The sequence below is a fragment of the Phyllopteryx taeniolatus genome, chromosome 7, assembly GCF_024500385.1.
Source record: "Phyllopteryx taeniolatus isolate TA_2022b chromosome 7, UOR_Ptae_1.2, whole genome shotgun sequence".
Classification (NCBI taxonomy): Eukaryota; Metazoa; Chordata; class Actinopteri; order Syngnathiformes; family Syngnathidae; genus Phyllopteryx; species Phyllopteryx taeniolatus.
Window position 1 is genome coordinate 21,469,018 of NC_084508.1, and position 15,350 is coordinate 21,484,367.

General features: G+C 40.4%; 1 protein-coding gene across 10 annotated transcripts in view; it reads left to right on the forward strand.

The window, feature by feature from the left end:
• The window catches only part of LOC133480311 (cystathionine gamma-lyase-like), a 47,849-nt gene that overhangs the window by 12,714 nt on the left and 19,785 nt on the right, over positions 1-15,350 (forward strand). For 2 of the 10 annotated variants that reach the window (XM_061778116.1, XM_061778109.1), the window contains 5 exons: positions 3,031-3,172; positions 8,573-8,661; positions 13,351-13,455; positions 14,344-14,488; positions 15,189-15,248. In XM_061778116.1, the coding sequence (XP_061634100.1) occupies positions 3,031-3,172; positions 8,573-8,661; positions 13,351-13,455; positions 14,344-14,488; positions 15,189-15,233 (526 nt within the window). In that variant the 3' untranslated portion in view covers positions 15,234-15,248. Of the gene's footprint in view, positions 1-3,030; positions 3,173-3,599; positions 3,703-4,420; positions 4,493-6,316; positions 6,940-8,572; positions 8,662-13,350; positions 13,456-14,311; positions 14,489-15,188; positions 15,249-15,350 lie in introns of those variants that run through there. The other 8 variants (XM_061778111.1, XM_061778110.1, XM_061778115.1 and 5 more) reach the window with 8 other exon arrangements.

Consider the following 15,350-nt stretch of genomic DNA (forward strand, 5'->3'; position numbering starts at 1 on the left):
ACCTCTGGAGCGGAAATCCTCTATTGCTACTCTTAAGTTAAAGCAACATTTTTGGTCATTTGCTCATTTTTGCCAGTGTCGTATTTGTTGCACTGGTCTTTTGTATTTTCGCATTGAGGTGCTGCGGGTCGTGGCCCTGGGTTGGGTCCCAGCGGAACCGCGAAGCACACGTAACATCGGCGACAAGAGCTGATCCGCTAGTACATCTTATGCCTACAATTAGCTAATTAATTTACGGATGTTGTTAAATGTATTAAGCGACGGAGCGATGTTAGGGATGTCACAACACAAAATGAACTAACTTAAAATTCAGAAATGGCCAAGAAAGACAGAAAAATACCCAATTTAATATTTTCCTGCAGGATGCATTTGGGATTAGCCTTTGAAGTTGGAAATAGTGAAAAATGAAGTGAAACAAACAATGATTTTAGTCAATTATTTTCCAGAATGAGAGTGCTTAAAGAGGAGGATGTTATTCATGTTGCACAGCTTTAAGCAGGTATTAGCTGCAGGTGGAGATGGGCCTGGCTCAAGTTGGAGGCCTGAACCAAAAAGTAAAGAAATGAGACAAAATTAATTTTAATCTTAAATTTTTACATCAACATGGATTTATTTATTTATTTTTGCTACCCTTTTCATGCCTTTGGTGTTTGCATGTCTGACAGTGCCATGAAAAAGTATTGGCCTCGTTCTCAAATTATTGTATTTTTTCCTAGTTTCCCCACTTTAAGATTATCAATAAATGTAATATCTGACAAATACAATCCAAGTGAACTTAAAATGCTGTTTTAAAATGGTGATTTCATTTATTCAGGAAAAATAACTATTCAAAGTTACCTGGCCCTGTGTAAAAAAAGTAATTGCACATTAAACCTGATAATTTGTTGGGGCATTCTCAGCAGCAACAACTGAAATCAAGTGTTTTGTAAAACTGGCAATGAGTCTTCCACATCTCTGTGGTGATATTTTGGCCCACTCTACCTTACAGAATTCTTTGAACTCAGCAAAAATTGAGGGTTTTCAAGCATGAACGGCCTTAAAGGTCATGCCACTGCATCTCAGTCAGATTTGAGTCTGGACTTTGAATAGGCCACTTCAAAACCTTCTCCTTTTTTTTTTTTTAATCCATTCAGAAGTTGACTTGCTTGTGTGTTTTGGATCATTATCCTGGTGCAGAACCCAAGTGCACTTCAGCTTGAGGTCACAAACTGATGGCTGAACATTCTCCTTAAGGATTTTCTGTTAAAGAGAAGAGTTCATGGTTCAATCAATCACAACAGGTTGTCCAGGTCCTGTAGAAGAAAGCAGCCCAAAATCATCACACTACCACCACCATGTTTGACTGTTGGTATCATGTTCTTTTTCTAAAATGCTGTGCTGCATTGTAACGAGACACACACGTTCCAAAAAGCTACATTTTCATCTCATCAGTTCATATAATATTCCCCCAAAAAGTCTTCATGAATCATTCAAATGTATTTATTTATTTAGTTTTGCAAAGGTAACTCGTGCCTTTATGTTCTTTTTGGTCAGCAGTGGTTTTCGCCTTGGAACTCTGCCATGGATGCCATTTTTTGCCCAGTCTCTTCTTTATTGTTGTGTCGTGAAGACTAACCTTCACTGTGCCAAGGGAGGCCTGCAGTTCTTTAGAAGTTGTCCTGAGTTCCTTTGTGGCCTCCTGGATGAGTCATTGCTGTTCTCTTGGGGGAATCTTTGGCCGGCCACTCCTGGGAAGGTTCACTACTGTTCCATGTTTTCCGCACATAAGGTTAATGGCTCTCCCTATGGTTCACTGGAATCCTAAACCTTTAGAAATGTTTTTTGTCACCCTTTCCAGACTGAAAGATGTCAATTACTTTACTTATGGACTTTTCTGGAATTTCTTTGGACCGTGTCATTTTGTTGCAGCTTTTTTAGATCTTTTGTCCGACTTGATTTGTCGGATAAGATTCTGTTTAAGTGATTTCTTGATTGAACAGGTCTGGAGGTAATCAGGCTTGGGTGTGATCAACTAACCAAAAATTGCGATTAGCCACAATTAATTCATGCTTTAATAAGGGGAGTAATTACTTTTTCACACAGGGCCATGTCACTTTGAATAGTTTTTTTTCCCCCCCTTAATAAATGAAATCACCATTGGGGAAAAAACATTTTGTGTTCACTTGGGGTGTATTTACATTTGTTTCATGATCTTAAAGTGGAGAAACTGCAAAAATATAAGAATTTGAGAAGGGGGCTACTACTTTTTTACAGCACTGTATCCAAAGCAGGTGGCACGGTGGACAACTGGTTAGCACATCTGCCTCACAATTCTGAGGACCCGGGTTAAAATCCAACCTCACATTTGTGGAGTTTGCATGTTCTCCCCGTGCCTGCGTGGGTTTTCTCCGGGTACTCCGGTTTCCTCCCACATCCCAAAAACATGGTAGGTGTGAATGTGAGTGTGAATGGTTGTTTGTTCATATGTGCCCTGCGATTGGCTGGGGACCAGTTCAGGGTGTACCCTGCCTCTCGCCCAAAGATAGCTGGGATAGGCTCCGGCACGCCCGCGACCCTTTGAGGAGAAGCAGTCCGGAAAATGGATGGATGAATGTCTGCAGAGCTGCAATGACAGGCAAAGTGCCACAAGAGGGAAGCAGTGATCTAACGAATTGAGTTATAGGGTGCTGACAAACAATGTATTTATTTATTTTTTTTTAATGCTTGAATTTTAGGCACCAAAGTTCAAGTAATTTAAATTGTTGTATATTTAACAGTACGATTTACTATGTTATGATGTATTGTTATGTAAGATAAGAAACTGCATCCAAAATGTAATACCCACAAGTAATCGTTTTACATTATGTACTGCATGCAGTGATTGAACATGAAATTAATCACATTTTTCCATGTGCATAAGAAGTGTTTAAGCCTTTTGGAAAGTTTGATGAATCCTGGGGCTTTGAGGTGTGCCTGATGTGTTCGTCACACACACAGACCTGTTGAAGCAAATGGCTCACACCAATCTGTCAACATCATCTTCCAACGCAGGGCAATTATGACTCATGCGTCGGTGCCCGAGAAGGAAAGGAACATTTTGGGCATTAGTGACACCCTGATCCGGCTCTCTGTGGGATTGGAGGACGAGGCTGACATCATTGAAGATCTGGATCAAGCACTTGCTGCTGCTGCTGTAAGTTTCAAAAAGGCAACGGCAGCTAGTTGCTAACTATTTTATAAAATCCCAATCTTTAGATCAATAGCCAAAACCAAAAGATGTTGAAAAAGTATTTTGTAATGATGCACAGTGCTGCCACCAAATGATTTATTATTATTTTTTCAAATTATTTTATTATTATTACTATTATTTTTTTAATTAATCCCTCTGATTTGTAGGCACTAATTTGTTAATTGTTTTAGGGCTCTTTTGCCAGAGGTTAAATACTTTGTCCTCATAAAAGTTCAGATTGTAAATGTCACACTGTAGAGGGCAGTGAAAATGTTGAAACGTGTGCTCTAATGTGTTGTTTTTGTGTAGGCTACACACCAAGAAAATACAGTACTATTGTACTGCCTTACTGTCTGATGTACTGTTTTACTTCCAATTTCTCTTCTGTTAGCAATGTACTGTGCAGCAGGTGCAACACTATAGATCAACAGCCTTTACTACAGCACACCGAAGAGAAAGGACTGGGAGATTTGACGGGAACCCAGTTATATACGGTGCCTAAAAAAACACTATATATGTAATGAACTACTTATACAGATTTATTTTTATTTTTTTAGTTTTATATATTTTTTAAAACACTATATATGTGATGAACTACTTATACAGTTTTAGAAATTGAACTCTGTTAGAAACTAACAATCATCTCAACTACTGGATCTGGTGGGGCACAGCTTTGCCAAACACAGTAATGATTAGTCAATGTAAATGGATCCATAAAGTTTTATTCAAGCTTGTAACTAACCTTAAACTCTGTACGCTTGCACTTTTGAATGCAAAAAAAGTCAAAAGTTTGATTAAAAACAGTACTTTAAAAGTGACGATTAGGCACAAAACTCTACTGTAGAAATGTCTTATTTAGCATTTTGCGTTTATTCACTCGACCTACTCAATTGGTCACCACGTTTGTCAAACTGAAGACAAATGAAGGCTAGGGGAAAAACGTGATTGTGTTACTTTGTTGGAGACCGTGATCTATCCATGCAGCTCAAAGTGGCCCATTTACTGCCACATGACCATCCATCAGAAATGAGACTTCTTTTTGTGCACACTTAGTGTAGCCTTCTGGGGATTCTTTTTCAGGTTGTAGTAAAAAAAAAAAAAAGCCTTAAGAAAACAAATTGTTTTCTCTTTACTCTCACAATTCATTTGTAGATTCATATCTCCATTTGTAGTATGCTGTATTTTAGCTTTAGTGTTGTATTTCTGCTGCAGAAAGACATCAAAGTCTTTGCAAGGCCAGCAGAAGGCTCCTCCGCAAGAGTCTTCGCAGAATCCTCTTCTCAGGTTCTGTGCTCACTTTGATTTATATGTTCTCTCTCTTTAACTCTGTCCGTTGTTGTGCACCATTGCTCCATGCATCGCATTTTGTTTGTTTTGAATTACAGTGGAACCTCAAAAGTTCAACACAATCGGTTTCGGTACACTGGTCGCCCTCCGATCTCCCATAGGAATGTAGATAAAATGGATCTGTTTAAGGGTCAATCTGTCACCATAGTAAATGATTGATTGCTAACTGTACAGACAATGTTGTCCATCATTCAAATGTAAAAGCAAGTTAACCACGGTTAAAGTTAAGTATCGAGAAAATTTGACACGACACACCAGCTAGCTCGCAAGCTAACAGATTTCAGGGTCTCGTCTCAGGCGGCAGTCTCGTCCGCGCTGTCACCACTTCACTTGGGAATTCAAATAATGACTCCAAGCTGTTTGGTAAATTGTGGCATCCAGGGAAGGTGCATTTTTCAGGGTTTAAGCCTAGCTAGCTAGCTAACTGGATGCTGTAGTAGTAGAAATGGGCCAAGTCATGCCCGAGTCAAACTGCGTCACTAGGCGCTTAAAAATGGTTAAATTTAGTATTGCATAGTTTCAAGAAATTATCTATAAAAATGTATAATGTATTGAGAAACAAATCTCTGAATTCACTTTACTGGGTCTTTAACCTTCATGACATGTATGATGAAGCTGAACAAGTGTCTTACAGCTTTGAATGTGGTTTACGTCATGTAACTTCCCAATGTATTTTTCTCTTAATACCGTTTGTTGATGGTAGTCCTTGTTTCAGCATACAGCAAGTTTTGCAAAAAAAAGAAAATGCTAAATGTACTTTTATATAAAAATGAAGAAGTGGTGATGTCATGCTCAGTTTCTATCCATCTTTGGATTAAGTGTTGGTGGGGCATAAAAAGCCATGAAGCCAAAGAAAAGCAAAACGTGGCCCTTTGTTAATCGCTGCGCTGAGGGCGCTTGGGTTTTTCTGACATCTTGCATGATTTCCTGAAAATTTTGGTCAGTTTTAAGATGGTACAATCTTTGGGGCATTACAATTTTGATGTTCCACTGTACTCTAAATATCCATCTTGAAGCCAAACCATCTGGGTAGCAATAATGTGCCTTTCTTCATAAACAACACAATTTCTTGGATTTCATTTGATGCTTTAATCTAGATTTTAGTACATTTAAACTGTCTTCATTGTCCTCAAGTCATCTGATTTTGGCTCTTTCAATACCATTTCCCACTTGCTGCCCCACTGCCAGGAAGTAAAGCACATTTCCCAAAATTGCCCTGCTGACGCTCTCACGCAGCAGACTTCTATGTAATACTTATGCTGTCCTCAGGATTCAAATAAGATCTGCTGATTCCTCCCTATCCCGTTTGTAGCAAATAGGAATTGGATCAGGCCATGTTTGTGGTTGTGGCAGAAGCCACCTGTGATGGGTGAAGCGATAAATTGAATGCGATGGCAGCTTCAATTGAAGAAGTCAAGCATCCTCAGTTTTATGACTTGGAGCTCTCGATTTGGGGCGGGTGCCATACATAATATAACAGTGGAGTGTCTGCTGTTTGAGTGAGCGGCTGTCATGGTGTTGGGCTTGCTGTTAATCTACATTTGACTCGCAATACACCGTGACCCCCTGCCTTTGCTTGTCAAGCAACGGCAGAAAGGAACGATATCACGGATCACCCTCATTTTTGGTTTGTGTGAAAAACATCATCTTATTACCAGGATCATATTAAAATGTCTGCCTTTTGCTTTGTGGTAGTAGTATTATTAATGAGTGTTGACTTCTGTCTCTTTGTGTTGTCTTTTTTTTTTTTTTTTTTTATAGAATCCAGTGAAGAGTTAAAAGTGTCTGCAGGGCTTGTTCTTCAGGATGAAGAACACTTAAAAGAAGGTCGCTGTTACATATCAGCATGCGGTACACAAAGATACAGAAAAATCCTCTTATTGTTCTTAAATAAAATACAAATAATACATTTTATCATTTCTTTTTCTTTTTGACGCAGCTTTTACCAGAAGAAATATTATTTATCTTATCTGACTAATTGATTTTTGTGTGTTTTGGAACGCTTCAAGCGCTAAATGATACAAAATCTTACGTCATCAATGAAGAGTGTGAATGCAATATTCATCTGCAGACGTATGTATCATTAGATTACATTTCATTACATACGTTTTCTTACTCTGCTCTGAATGTAATACTAACTGCGCTCATGCTATGATGCCAACTCCAGTAAAAGTAGTGCAAATCTCTGTATTTCCTGTCAAGCACCTGATTACAAAATATAACTTTTTATAAAACATGGTCATACCAAAAGAACTTTCTGTATATTAATTCTGAAATGCATTTGTGTGTGTGCAAGAATGACATATTTGTTTGACTTGATATGTCATATAAATAAGAAATGAATTATATGAACTTCTGCCATTAAATAAAAGAGTTGGCTATTACATGAATTATGTATTATTTTAGAATATCTCACATTAAAAAAAAATCTATATCCTGTAATTATAATACTTTATTGTTTCAAAGCAAATCTGTTGTTTTGGCCTCCTGTTTCTGTTGAATGTACAGTAATTGATTTTCACTAAGTGCTCAATACAAAACAGCAGCGAATGCGGTTGGGCATGTTCGGAAGCTAAATTAGGCCCAGTACACGCACTTTCTGTTCAGCCATTTTCCTGGACAAACATCAGGAGGGCGAATGAAAGTTTAGCACCACAAGAAAATTACATACAGTATATGAATTGCAGTCCTCCAGGATGACAATCTCCTAGTATTTCATCAATTTGAAGTAACTCTAGCTCATCAAATTGATATTCTCTTGACAAAATTACTCATTAAGTAACTTGTAGATGGCTGTCGGCAGATGTTCTCCCTCTACTTGTGTGAGTTTTCTCCGCTTACTCAGACTTCCTCCCATATGCCGCAAACGTGCGTGTTAAGGTTGCCAATAGGTCTGAAAATGTGTTTGTATGAGTCCTGCGATTGGCTGGCGACCAGTCTAGGTATGTACCATTACTTTTACTCTAAGTCAGGTGGTTTAGGCTACAGCTACCCGCGACCCTAATGAGGGCAAGCGCCATAGAGGAGAGATGGATAGGTGCAGGGCCGGCAATACACAATGTGGCGCCCTCGGCCAAAACGTACACTTACAAAAGAATTTGAATCACATTTTTTGTTTTTACTGCTATCTTCAGTTTATAACATCACCTAATTTAAAATATATTCAAAAATAGTTCTTAATTTCTTTCTTGTATTTGTACTGTTCTTTACTGCCAAACAAATCATCCCTCCGTGCCTCCGTGGGTTTCCGTCCACATCCCAAAGACGTGCGTCGTAAAAAGGTTGAAAATGGCTGAACAATATCTGTACAAATTGTATACATAGATACTAATGAATTAATATGGACAAACATTTGAAAATGCATATTCATGTTGACATTCATGTACTTTTCATGTGATGAAATGACTGGAATTAATGATATTCTGAAATACTCCATTTGTAAAATGGAATTTCCGTTTAAAGGTCCCCTTCCAACAGAATCATTTTTTTTCCTACTGTTTATGCATAACATAGGTCAAAATGAGTCTGTGACATGGTTTAAGTTTAGTTGCGGTTTGTCGTTTGAATGCGAAAGTAAATAAACGGAATTAGGTTTGCAAAATGGTGGATTTGAAGTCACAGACGGTGTGTGCGTGTGACTGTGTGTCAATTATTATTCAAGTACCCACCCACTCAACTAAGCTGAATGACAACACAGCATTTCCAGGTTTTAAGCAAGCGAGGCTCAGCCCCTGCTAAGTCATAAAAATACATCCAAGAAGTATACATACTGTCGCAGCAGGTTCAGTTCTAATGAATGGGAGCGAATAATGAGCTTAAAATATCCTCACCTCTTAATTTTCACCAATGTATCCTTTCAGTTCACATTCCCTATTAGTGTGAATTGTGCTTCGCAATGAAAGTAAGACATCGAAGGACGCAATGTCACATAAAAATTGCCTCAAGCTTCACAGCAGGTGCAATTTAAATGAATGAGAGCAGATCACCAGTGTAACCTCAAAATATCCCCCTTGTCAGGTTCAGGTTTTCAAGGTGTTGGAGGCAAGGCAGAAAGTGGACGACCCAAATGCAGGGAGGCAAGGCAGGAGTGCTGAATATCAAAAAAGGTATTTCATTTCAAAAACAAAGAAGGCAAACAAGGATCATGGAGCAAACGTTAAAGTCCAAAAATCTTAATTCTAAGTAACAATGAAACACGGAAACCAAAATGCCGGCACGGTGCCCGACTGGTTAGCACATCTCCCTCACAGTCCCGGCCCCGCCTGTGTGGAGTTTGTATTTTCTCCCCGTGCCTGCGTGTGTTTTCGCCGGGCACTCCGGTTTCCTCCCACAGCCCAAAAACATCCGTGGTAGGTTGATTGAAGACTCTAAATTGCCCGTAGGTGTGAATGTGAGTGCGAATATTTGTTTGTTTCAATGTGCCCCGCGATTGGCTGGCGACCGGTTCAAGGTGTAGCCCGCCTCCAGCCCAAAGATAGCTGGGATAGTCTCCAGCAGCCCGCGACCCTAGTGAGGATAAGCGGTGAAGAAAATTAATGGATGGATGGAAACCAAAATACTGACCACTAACTATCATGACAGGATATGGAAACATGGGCTAGGACAACTGTCTACATTTGATAAACGACATTTGACAATGCAGGAATAAAGACTGAAAGAAAGCAGTGAAGTAAATACAAACAAATTGACGAGAAACCAAGGAACACCTGGACAAGACACGAGTGGCTGGAGGGAGCTGATTGGTTGACACAAGGTAGAGGGTTGACGAGAAAAGGTAGACACAATAACCAAATGAGCACACAAGACATGTACAACATGGGACACAGGAAAACATGAAACAAAACGAAATAGAATCTAAACTAAAACACCACCCACGTCCGCTTTCAGCTTACGTTCACGATTAGTGAGCCAACAAGCCAACGCTTGGTGAGTTATGCTTCACAATGACAGGAACAGGGGAGAGCTGTCCTGCTGACCGCTGTGCCAGCTCCTCCACCCCAAGAGGGTCGCTGGGTGGAGGGGCTGGAATAGGGAGTAGAATTCGGAAGAACAACAACAACCACAAAATTTCTGTTCCTATTGTGCAACCTGGTTCGCCTGCATTGGTAGGCCAAACGCTATGTGGGTTTTGTTTTGTTTAAAAGAGTGGGAATCACCGTGTGCGCTATCACTGGTTAAAGTAGCAAAATATGGAGCCAAGTCCTGACTATAAACCAGCAGTGGATGTTGTGAGCGCCAGCTGTTGCCTCACGGATGGAAAAACTGTTTCATGTGCTCTCCATCCCACGTAAGGTCAGCGATGACACTTTTATCATCCATAAGAGATTTTTGGAGGCAAGCATGTGAGCCAACTTGATGACTGGCTGCTCTAAAACAGAGCTGTTTAGAGAGGGTGATAAGTGCTGCAATTCTTGAGCCTTGACGTATTTTGACTGAAGCAAGTCACAGAGAATGTATTAAGAAATAAACAGTTAATTTGTAGGAAAAATTGCTTGTCTCTTGGGATAAGGTAGTCCCAACCTTCACTGACAGCCTGAGAATGTGCATGCGTTGTCATTTCACAGTATACCAATACCCAATACCTCAAAATAACAATAAACAAACATTCTAAAGCTTTTTATAGTCCAGTTTACGATGATTTGCCAAAGAAATTAACCCATGTTAGGCACCCAGTAAATTGGTCTCCACGGCGACTACTGGAAACATCCCCAATCCCCTGTTCAAATGGCAGTATTTGTCTTCAGGAGCGAAAGCGAGCAGTAGTATGATGTGTATGCACTGTGGATTTTATTGTCCATGTATAATTACAGCAGGTACATAAAGCGTTCATGAAAGACTGCTTTGTCACTGTTTGTTTGCCCATTTGGATCCAAGGCCACTTAAGACTTATATTACCAGATAACAGTATGTCATAATTTCAGTACAGGTCTATATTTGCTCAAACTCACATCAATCGCCAATAATGAATAAGATAACAAATACAAAAAAAAAAAAAAAATACACAATATGCTTCTTATCATGTAAACAGTCCATGTCACGTGAAACACTCTTTTTGTCAGTGACCATATTACACAACTCACAATGTGATAGCATTGTAATGTTTTGCTAACCATAATCACAATACACACCCATTGAAATCAAGAGCTTTGTTAAGATCATCATAGCTCTGCCCAGTCTTCTGACACATTAAGCATACATTTTGCACAGTAACAGTATCTATCTGATTTTGATAAATTGATACTGGAACAATGTGTTATCTTGCAATATTAGTATTTTGCCCCACCCCTAGCTCACACTGTATTTTGGTCAATATATACATTACTATCTGTCAAAAATATCCGTCTCAAAGAACTGCAAATGTCCATAACGTTTTGCAGTTGTCTTACTTTGACCGCTCAATATGTTCCCTCTAGAATTTACACAATGAAAAAGAATGCAGTTGTAGCAAATCAGCATATTTATATATTTTTTAAAAACAGTCTGATCTGCTTGGGAAAATATATCCTAACCAACCAAACTGCATTGCAAAAAGAGCAAATTAAAGTTGTTTTTTTTGCATCTTCACCCCATGTCCAAAACAACAAAACAGTGTTTGGCTGCAAGGCTTTAAAACAAATGCTCATGTTGCAGATTGAAGTCACAACATGAACAAAATTGAGGGATCGACTAATTTCTCCTGAGAATGCACTTGCTGGGAACATACCTATTTGTATGTCTGACCAGGCCGACTGTAATGCTTTTGACAAGTATAGATGTAGCAAGAATAATAATTACAGATGTGAAAGCTTTCCAACACAAGGCTCTGTTTTTCTCGGAAAAGAAAAAGAACATAATTAACCCTGTATTGATTGTGAATATCATCAATTTTTCTGCTCTTCCCAGAACAACAGTGGCTCAGGGTTCTGAGGTCATTGGGGAGAGTCGAACTTGCAAATATCTATATTTTCTCCAATCTGTAACACTGTCCTGATAAATTGTTTTGTTTTAAGGAAAAACTAACCCGGCTACCAAAAACATTATCACCACCAGCGCAATCTAATGAGTTCCATTACAAGATCTGTATCAAACTGTATTGAACTGACTTTACATACATTATAATGCTCAGTTAAAAACTTATTAATTTAAAATAACACCTATTTTGCCTTTCTCATGTAACTAAGTACTGTAATAGCAATGAAAATGAACAGAAATGCGGAAGACACAAAAGATACTGCCACATTCTGCGGCCAGTTCCTTCATTTTTGCTGGAGGCTGAAAACATTTGGGTTTGATATCAACAGTGAATCTGATACACAACCCCGAAGACGGCCCCTTTAGTGCTTAATGTGCCTATTTATTACGCGAGTAATTCCAGAACTGTTGGAATAGCAAATAAAATAAAACTAAATATCTAAGCTCAGTTTCAGATTTTTCCTTTACCTGTGACTAGTACATTTATAGAAGTTAAAGGAGATGTCTATAGGTGAAAAACAAGTGGTTGTGAAGCTAAATGGAGATGGAAAATCAATCAGAGCCATTGGACAAACATTGACCATAGCCAATAAAACCATTTAGTATGCCCTGAAGAATAATGAATTGGTAGCAACAGCAGCTGTTGACAGATACATTATGAGAGCTGTAAAGAAAGCCTGTAAAACAACTGTTAGACCATCCTCCAAGAATTCTTTATGAAAGCTTTATGGATTGCGAAACCAAGAATAACCTTAACCAAAATGCTAGAAATTTTCAAAAAATAAAGGATGTGCTCATGTGCCCCACACACAAGCTCATCTTTCAAACCCAGTGGAAGTAATGCCATGGATTGTTCTTGCACTGCTTCTTCTGGGACAGGCTCATTAATCTTCATCATGATTTCAGCAGCAAAAAGGAACTTGGAAATCTACAGAAACATTTTGCCTGCCAATTTAAATAAAGATGATATTGAACTGTTTGGGAGAGCATTTATCATGCAGCAAGACAATAACACAAAATACATACTGTGAAATCAACAAAGGAGTTTACCATGGACTGTCCAAGCCAATCTTAAGAGTTGAACCATACAGTATATTCTTTACCTGCTTAAAGAAGAAACTGAAGGGAGTAACCCACCCAAAACAAACAACAACCGAAAGAGTCTGTGGTGAAAGCCTGGAAAAGCATCACAAAATAAGAATGCCAAGGTTTAGTTATGTCAGTGAGTCACAAGCTTGAACTAAATATCCAGCCATCCATTTTCTGAGCCGCTTCTCCTCACTAGGGTCGCGGGCGTGCTGGAGCCTATCCCAGCTGTCATCGGGCAGGAGGCGGGGTACACCCTGAAATGGTTGCCAGCCAATCGCAGGGCACATACAAACAAACAACCATTCGCACTCACAGTCATGCCTACGGGCAATTTAGAGTCTCCAATTCATGCATGTTTTTGGGATGTGGGAGGAAACCGGAGTGCCCGGAGAAAACCCACGCAGGCACGGGGAGAACATGCAAACTCCACACAGGCGGGGACGGGGATTGAACCCCGCTCCTCAGAACTGTGAGGCTCACACTCTAACCAGTCGTCCACCGTGCCGCGCTTGAACTAAATATGAAATCTTATTCACTTAAATCCACTCAAGCCTATCGATTCCAATCAGTGGGGGTCGTATCTTGAATAGGACCCTGTGCGAGACCCACCACACAGATTAAATTTAGATTGTTAAACTATTCCAAAAGGTGTTTTCTTCTAGCCTTCTTTGATGCAAAATCGTCTATGATATCCTTGTACTGCTGCTGTTTTTTTTTGTTTTTTTTAAACCTGAGCTTTGCTCTCTCTTCTACAGACGGCGACTCCACAAGGCTGCTCAAATTCCAGTACAAACAGCAATGGTTGACATGTTGTCACGATATGATTTTAACTGGACCCAGAAGCAAGCGGAGGCTGAGAGGTTTGTGGTGAATTGTTTATTGAAGAGGATATGGAGCTGAATCCTTAAGGCGTACTGACGGGTTGTTGAGACAGGGAACGTGCGGCCGGGGGTGGCGTGAGCAGGTGGATGGCTTGGTGGCGTGGTGTCACCTGATTACTGGGAAGAGAGAGAGCCATGGAGAGAGAGAGGGGCGCAAAGCGCCACCCAAGCTCCAACAAGCGAACTGTGGGGCACAGATGTCATGTATTACACAAAAGAAAACTTTCACAGTATTTTTTTCTTATTTTGGGGCGTGTTGCCGCTTCCCCAGAAATCCCGCCCCGTGTGGCTGCACATAATGTAAATGCCAGAAACTGCCACTGGCTCCAATACAAAAATTAATTAATGCTATCTTCTAGGTTCTGGAAATATCTGAAATAAAAGATGAATTGTCTTTTTTCTCCGATTAACTTATTGCTGTAAACTCAAAATGTTTCCAGTCAATTACCACAAAATGTCATTGTCCTCACTGTTCCAATCCGTTTGGAGGGTATTGGGGTTTAAATGGATCAACCCATGGATTGTGCAAACAATTCATAAACGGGCTCAAAACATTCAACCCGATAACAGGAAGAAAAAAAAGGAAAATTCAATTAATTTGTTCACATCCTGAATACAAGGGCACTGCTTCCACGTGGCGTCGTTTACAACTCGAAGGTTATCAAGTAATGGTCTATACACGACCATGTTTGAAATAACATGGGGTTAAAATCCGTGTTGTGACACAGCATGACAACCTTTTAACTGCATACAAGCTCGGGAGTGAGCCACGCATAAAATTGCATCTCGTTTCTCATTATTTTAACCACCACCCCCCATGCATTTTTTTCTAAAGTCATCAATACACCACACCGCACTGCCTTCCAGAAACAGAATTGAGGAAGAGGTGTTTGTCAGATTAGAGAAGAAAATAAAGTGGCACCCGCATGAGGTCGTATTAACCTGGAGGAGATGGATGCCTGAGCAAGTTGAGCTGGAGGTGGCATTTTTCCCGGCTCCTGACCCTGCGGAGGTGAGCTGCTGCATCAATTATTCACACACTGAGCTGGCGACTTCTCTCTATTCGTGCAACTCTCAAAATCTGCGCTCATATATTTCTTTATATATATATATCCATCCATTTTCTGAGCCGCTTCTCCTCACTAGGGTCGCGGGCGTGCTGGAGCCTATCCCAGCTGTCATCGGGAAGGAGGCGGGGTACACCCTGAACTGGTTGCCAGCCAATCGCAGGGCACATAGAAACAAACAACCATTCGCACTCAGTCATGCCTACAGGCAATTTAGAGTCTCCAATTAATGCATGTTTTTTTGGGGATGTGGGAGGAAACCGGAGTGCCCGGAGAAAACCCTCGCAGGCACGGGGAGAACCTGCAAACTCCACACAGGCGGGGCCGGGGATTGAACCCGGGTCCTCAGAACTGTCAGGCTGACGCTCTAACCAGTCGGCCGCCCAAAAACATGCATTAATTGGTGACTCTAAATTGCCCGTAGGTGTGACTGTGTGTGCGACTGGTTGTTTGTATGTGCCCTGCCATTGGCTGGCAACCAGTTCAGGGTGTACCCCACCTCCTGCCCGATGACAGCTGGGATAGGCTCCAGCACGCCCGCGACCCTAGTGAGGAGAAGCGGCTCAGAAAATGGATGGATGGATGGATGTTTCATTGATCACATTGAATGATTTCACATAAAGCTGTCATGGACATATGTTGCAGCAGTTGCAATTAATCTGCCTCAGAAGGGACCCGTGTCGTCATTAATTGACGTCTGAGTGCAATGGAGACCTTGAAGAAACGGCATCTCCTCATCGCTCCAAAAACCACTTTGCTCCTCGAGTGATCTCCTCGACTCCTCGATAGAATCACTGGTGGTAGGAG